The 7725-nt window shown below is 41.6% G+C and overlaps 1 protein-coding gene across 1 annotated transcript in view; it reads left to right on the top strand.

The window, feature by feature from the left end:
- The first annotated feature begins 6550 nt into the window (after positions 1-6550).
- LOC111875609 (U-scoloptoxin(19)-Sm1a) overlaps positions 6551-7725 on the top strand; it is a 23380-nt gene continuing 22205 nt past the window's right edge. The window contains exon 1 of the mRNA XM_023871980.2: positions 6551-6638. Coding sequence (XP_023727748.1) covers positions 6572-6638 — 67 coding nt within the window. The 5' untranslated portion in view covers positions 6551-6571. The remainder of the gene's footprint in view (positions 6639-7725) is intronic.

Consider the following 7725-nt stretch of genomic DNA (forward strand, 5'->3'; position numbering starts at 1 on the left):
TTTACCTCCTTGTAGGAAGGATCAAATCAGACTTAGGCATGCAGTTTGTGGACAATGACACCGTCATCCAGACTGTTCAGGAGTGGATACGCCGCCAACCACAAGCCTTTTTTGAAAAAGGCATCAGGATGCTTCCAGAATGTTGGAAAAAATGTGTTGACTCAGGAGGGGAGTATGTTGAAGACTGACATGTGCAAGTAAGTGTTTGGCAATTATGGTTTAAAAAAAAAATCAGTCCCGGTCATATTTGAACCACCTTGTATATATCAGTATGGTTTAGTCTTATTCAAATACATCCACTTCTCAAACCATGATGTAGTTTTCACTAAAAGTAGCTTGCCTGACAAAAAGTGGATCCTGATTAAGTAATTTTTGGTTCAGTGTGCATTTGTGGAGATTGTGGCAGGTTTTCTTACTATTCACCAGCATTCATCATCTTGTAACTTATTGTTAATGCTGTCTGTTAATTGATACAATCATCAAGTACCTGTGATGGTATTGTCATTAGTACCTGTTAACATTTCCATCAGAGTCGACCCCAGGACCATAGTGCAGCCGGAGGATTAGGACAAATGAAAAAAATCCAGTTACCTCATTGGGACTTGAACCCGCGACCTTCTGGCATGTAGCATGGTGCCTCAACCAACTACGCTACCACGTGCCCCCATTGCCTCCCCAGTGGTCATATATTTGACATCTTCATTTTCATTGATCTAAAATTGTCTTTCATATGATATGCATTCCAGTATGTTCTGAATATCTAGTGTTAACTGCATGGACCAGACTGTGAAAGTATCACATGCAATGGAAATGTAATAACTTACGCCATGTTTAATATCTGATGCCTCTGGGTTGAAGTTTCATGCCCTTGAAGTAACATTCATGCACGTTACAAACTGATTATTATTTAGTTCTACAATTAACAGCTAAAGCTATTAAGTCTGAACAAACGTCATGTCATAATTGGTGGCCATTCTCTTTAAACCTGGAACAGCATGCCAGACCACCCCAGCACTTTTTTTCTACACCCCTGATTATAAATCAGCAACAGAGGCATTACATATATCATAAGTGTTACACAATTTGTCCGTGAAGAAGGTGAAATTCTCTTTCGCTTGTTCTTTGTGTAGGAGTGAGGTGAGTCTAGGTTCTGTGACCTTAAATGGGCCTGTTGTAAGCTACCAACCCCTGCTGGTGGTTTAGTATGAAGCATTGGTGAAATGACAACTGGCAGGGGAAAACTGAAGTGTTCATAGAAAAGCCTTTCCCAGTACCACTTTGTCCTTCACAGATCTCACATGGACAAGTCTGCTGTTGAAACCAGACCAAAATAGTGAAAAGGTGGCAACTAAATATGGCAGTGCCTAAGAAGTCGAACAAACTGCTATCACATCTTCAAACTGATGCTCATGATTAAAGCATGAATGGCGACTTTGTGACCAGATAATGGGCTATCCTAGGAAGATAGGTCTTGGTAAGAGGTTACTGCAGCAGGTCACTATTGTACAACTGTGTATTATGTACAGTATTGTACTGTAATATTGTTTCAATTGTTAAAGACAGGTTGGTATGTACTCTGATGGGAGTTTATACAGGTACTTAATTTAGATACTGTAAAATGTACACTTGATAATACTCAACACAAACCTGAATTCACTCAAGATCACTGCCTTTAAAAATACGTTCATTAGATAATGAAACTACCTTCAGAGTACTCATTGATAGGTATGTAACAATTGAAATTAGTTAATAAAACTGCCACCAGGTTGCAGTACTACAGGCCTACAATACTGAACTGCTGGAGTACCCTCTTGCTTATACCTTTCTGGTTATCCTATTACATAGACAAAAATTGCCATTTTTTGTGTTTGTCACCAACTAATATTTTTGGGGAAAATTATTACACAGTTGTGAAGTATGGTTTATATCTATTGATGGCATTTATAGACTATGACATCCTTAATGTATCTGTTCTTGTACTCTCACTAGTAACATGATCATGCATGAACCTGTTTGAAGACACTCTCACTGGAGTTCAGTGTCTGTGTATTTCTTCAGCTGCTGTCACTAGGAATGTGGTCAGTGTTTCTTGAGCCACTTCCACTATGAATACAATGTTTATGTGCTTCTCAAGACACTCACACTAGGAATGTATGTATTTCCTGAAGCACTTTCACCAAAAATGTTGTGTTTATGTATTTCTGAAGACACTCTCGTAATGAATGCGTTCTTTATGTGTTTCCTGAAGCACTCTCACCAGAATTTACATGTCTGTATACTTACTGAGACATCAGGAATGCTATGCTTACCACTACTAGCAGTGCAGAGTGTGTTTTTCTCAAGACACTGTCTAGGAATACTGTGTCTATGCATTATTTGAGATATAATGGCAGTCATGTGATGTCTACGTATTTCTCGAGGCACTAATCGCACTACGAATGCCATGTCCATGTGTTTGCTGAGGTATGCTCACTGGAAATGTGTTGTCTGTGTTCATCTTCTGAGGCACTGTCGGTAAGAATGCATTTACTGTGTGTTTCTCAAAACGCCATGGGTTAGAATATGACAGGTGTATATTCTCAAGACAGTCTCACTAGGAAGAGGGTGCCTACATTCTCTAGTTCTCTCGTTACCAATGTGCAGTTAATGTGTTCTGGATATACTTTCAGGTGGAGTGTGAAGTGCATGTATTTTTTCCTGACCCTGTCATTGGGAATGTGGAGGCTGTATAATCTCTAGTTGCTCAGTCTGGGAATCTGATGTATCAGTTTCCATGCACTACAAATGCTGTATGTATACATTTCTATGCTAGATTTTGGATTGGATTGGATTGGATTGGAAGAAGTTCAGATAATGCCGTATTATCTTCCCATGGAGTGTAAACAAGTGATATAGGTCTCGTTTCATGGCAGTGTTTGGTTTTGTTGCTTATAAGAATTGATTACAAGGAGAAAAAGGAGGGAGGAAAGACAGGACCGAAGGAAACTGACATGATTTTAATATTATATACATATACTATATAAACTGAGTTAAAGCGTAGGCCTGTAAATGAGACTGCAAAGAAGGATGTGTATCCCACCCAAGCTCTGCAATGCACGGTTGGTGACACATTGGGATGGGCAGAAGAATCCACCTCCAGCCGCCTTTGCATTCTGTGTGTGAACGACCGGGCGAGGTTGTGAACCTATTGTGGGTCACAAAGTTCTCTGACACCGGGTAGGCATACAAGACTGCCTAATCCAAGAGCTACTTTAATCGACAGTATAAAGGTAAATTTTTCGATCTGCCTAATCAACGCTATTGAAGATATAAATGGAGTGTTAAGTAAAGCTGCATCCTGTAACGTGTATATCCATTGTTAGGCAACGACCCGGTAAACACATTTCCGCGGAAACCAACGCGCGCGAATTAGGACGCCTACGCGGTAGCCGCACTAGGCCCTGGGGTTTACTCAGCCTTTAACAGAAATGAGTACCAGGAATTAATTAAATAATTTTCCTGGGGAGTAAAGAGCGGCCGGTGCGTAGGGCTGGCAACCTTACCGCCATCTTTGAGCCGGCTGTCTAGATAATGTAGGACCCTCAACGTCTCACAACCCTATGGGCCTTCACGGCCTGGTACAGGGATAGCTTTACTTTACTTACTTACTTTATTGCTAGACAACGGATCAGTAAACACGCCTAAAACAATACCGGACAATAGAAGACCGCGTTTTCCGTGAGTTCCGCCCCGAGGCTATATAATGGGAAGTTCCAAGGGAGCAGTTAGTTTCTGTAAGAAGTCGAGAGAGTTCTGATGAAGAAGAGCTCATTTGACTTAGTTCTTGTCGAGTTCTGGAGATGGCAGCCGAAGGTTGTTGAGCAGAATAATTGCAAGAAAGGAATTGAGCTGTAAAAATAGGACTTCATTTGTGATTTGAAGTGACAGTGAGACTGTTATGAAACCGTTGTCAGATACGACCAGTGAAGACTGAGAAGCCTAGTGCGTGTGCAACAATGATCTGTAATGTGTGTAAATCAGCAATAGCGCTGTGTTTCCTGCAGTCCCGAGTTGTGTGAATGTATCAGGTGAAATAAATCCAATCCAAAACCCCTTCTTCTAAGTCACCTCTACACGCGGAAATACATTTCAAACTGATGAGTGGTCAATGTGAAGCTTCTGTCTGCCTCAAAGAGCCCCTGGTACCTACTGGATATGAGGCTGCGTGCGACCCAGACCCTATCGAGATGCCATGGTGTCGAAGCGAAAACCCCTTGCTCCCAACGGGAATCGAAGTCCCAGTGTCCTGCATGAGTCACTTTATTGATTGAGGTGTCCCTTAGTTCCGATGTATTCCTAATTCGTCTCTGTCAGCGATATTCTGCAACCCGGTCTTCATTCTGTTCCTTCCCCCCACCCGACTGTGATCAGTCGCGATTAGATTTTTTATACCATTCTGCATGAATGAAAATCTCTCCACACATCTGTCCCTTCCATGTGCTCAAACACCTGAACGCCCTTTTTTTGTCTTTTGTTTGTGAGTGACATATTTATAATAGACAAAAGGCCGCGCCATAGCTCAAGCGGTTAGTCGCTGACTTCCCACCGCGGCGACCCGCGTTCGATCCCTGGTCTGGTCAAGTGGGATTTGTGGTGGACAGAGTGGCGCTGGGGCTGGTTTTCTTCGAGTACTTCGGTTTCCCCTGCCAATCTTCATTCCACCAAATTCTCCATCATCATAATTACCCGTGGCAGGCTACAATAGGCCAATCAGTGGCCGCCGTGTCGAGTGGACCCAGCTGGACTCCACCCCCCATTAAGCGAATAAAAAAAATTATAATTGGCAGTCCACCAAATGGTGCATCATCTCGTTAAATTTATCGTACTGCGTTTTGTACTTTTAATGACAGCATTATAATGTACTTATTAGTAGAAATATTTGTTTCGTATTCGCTTCAGATCCACTTAGCTGATATTTAGCATCATCTTCGGTAGTCACAGGGTCAGAAACAAAATAAAATGCTCCAGAAAACTTAACATTCGGGAAATAGTACGACAGTAGATAATATTAGTCACTATAGTTGACCATGTTTGAATGGATTCACAAGTGACCAACTTAAACAGGTTTCTCCATAATTTTATACGGCGCGGTTTGTTGTAGGCCTGGATCTCAGGAAGTTATATCAGTGTTAATATAAGCTGTCGATCTTAGTTGTTCTTTTAATGAACATTTAAAGATATAAATACAGATGAGGTAAGCGTGGCAGTATCGCTGTTGTCTTGTATGCGGAAGAATATGATTCAATTCTCGACCCTGACTGACATTTTCCGTAGATTTCCTCTTTCTTTTCTTCCCCAAGAAAATGTCCGGCAGAACTTTGAAATGACCCACGGACGCCTGCCTCTAAATCCTTATTTGCACAGTTGTCAAGGTCAGTTTCCCATGTCACTGAACACACTAATCTGAATTAAAAAGCCTTTTCGAATGCCTGAGTAATACCCCCAATTTTACAACTTCAGCTGTAGTTTTCGGATTAGAAAGTAGTGTTATGTAAATTAAAGTAAAGGTATCCCTGTAACAGGCCGTGGGGGCCCATGGGGTTGTGAGATGTTGACGCTCCCACATTTTCTAGACAATCGGCTCATAGATGGTGGCAAGTTTGTCAGCACTACGCGCCGGCCGCCCTTTACCCCCAAGAACATTCCAAGAATATTCCTATACTCATTTCTGTTAGAGGCTGAGTCGACCCCAGGGCCATAGTGCGCCTGGAAGGATTAGGTCAATTGAACGAAGTCCCATGACCTCATCGGGACTTGAACCCGCGACCTTCCGGCTTGTAGCATAGTGCCTTAACCAACTACATACACGCAATAATATGTGTCTCTTTTTGATGTCAATTCAACCAAGAAAAACGGAACAAAAGAATCATTTTGGGCCCATGAGATAATAGGACAAGAATAAAAAAATTCGGTCTGAAAAGCCGAAGTAAACAAACCACCTCAGAGGTCTAGGCACAGACAGAAAGAGTAATATTAAAATGTTGATTGGATTCACCTGGCTCACGACAGGGTCTGTTGTTGGGTTCTTGTGAGCGCAGTGATGGTGAGAAAGCTGCTGACAGATTCATGACTGTCTATCTCAAGAAATGGAGTTTATTATTAAGTAAATCAGTTAATGTAACAGCATTGTTAATGTAATGCAGCTTGTCGTAATTCATTTTCCAAACCATTTCAAATTAAAACTCGTAGCACGCCATTGCTTTCAGGTCCTGAACGTATTTTGCCCCAAGCTCCAGCCTTTTCGCATTTACATCAAAGCGTCGAAAGGCGTTAACAAGTTGAAAAAGGTGGAGGCACTTGGGAAATTCGTTAGGCATTTCAGGCGTGACGTCAACACCACTTTCTCTTGCTGATGTGCGGGTGGGTAAGTCAGGTATCATACAGAAGCTTCCAGGGGTTTATCAACGTTGATTTCCCAACTCTCCCACACGAGGACGCTTGACGTCACGGAGGTGCTTAGCTATAATAAGTAAGTTGTGCTTGTAGTAATTGTCAGTTTTGGAAGCGAGAAGCCGAGGAACAAGCTGACGTCATGGCCCTGACAACCAGTTGCGTTGCTTTGGCCATCACTATAGCCTCAACTCTAGCAGCTCCACCAGGTGGGAAATTTTCCATATTAAAACCGGGAAATTTTCATAATGAACTCGCTTGTTCACCTTGAAATTAACTTGCTCCAGGACTACTTGTTATCTTAAAATAAGGAAATTTGCTTCAGCATTTTCCTGCTTCTGCCTTCCTTACAGTATAATTAGCTTCCACTCTGCGGCCCGCATGTCGCTAAGGCACTTGAACATTAATTTTAACGCGTTCAAAATTAAAAGCTGAAAAATAGGACTCTCAGATTCGCCATGTCTATCAAGTGATCTGTATTCGTGTAATAACTCAAGAATTGACCAGCGGATTTTAGGAAATTTGGTATCGGACAGTTGCACTGAAATTTGTCAATAAATTTCAGTTTTTGGTAAAAATTGGGTGACAATGAAGGGCGCATTTTACACAAAGTTCTGCCTGCGTTTCTGCTCGCAACTCTAGAGCAAACTCGAGCCTCACTCGTTTTAAGTATTTTCACGAGCGAAAAATATTTCAGACATAAGGTGTACAGAAAAATTATACATGCAAATTTTACTTAATACATTTTTTCTGTAAGTCTTGCGGCTTTCGAGATAATTCAAGAAAAGAATGTGTACGTTTCTAGAGACAGTAGTGGAGAAAACGCGCCATGGGTACATTTCTTAATATGTTCGACTTTTATGGCCCTTTTTAATCATGATTATTATGAATTAGAATAAATAGCCTATGAACTGTGACGTGCAGCTAATCGAATTTGGTGATCGATTTTTGTGCCATTTACGACGACGTTGTTTCATCTGCAGAGGTTACAGAGCGTCGAATGACATGGGTATGTAATCAGGAATGTTGAATACATAAAGTTTTAAGCCTCAGCTACGGCTCATTTCAAGGTCATATCCCGGCATTCATCTGTAAAATTGTTATAGTTTTATTGGGGCTAGAGATATAATTCGTAATGAATGTGTAAGAAATATATGCAGAATTGGGGGGGGGGCACGCGGTAGCTTAATTGGTTGAGGCACTATGCTGCAAGCCGGAAGGTCGAGAGATCAAATCCCGATGAGGAAGATTTTTTCAACTTACCTAGTCCTTCCAGCCGCACTATGACCCTGGGGT

Source organism: Cryptotermes secundus, unplaced genomic scaffold, assembly GCF_002891405.2.
Source record: "Cryptotermes secundus unplaced genomic scaffold, Csec_1.0 scaffold1078, whole genome shotgun sequence".
Classification (NCBI taxonomy): Eukaryota; Metazoa; Arthropoda; class Insecta; order Blattodea; family Kalotermitidae; genus Cryptotermes; species Cryptotermes secundus.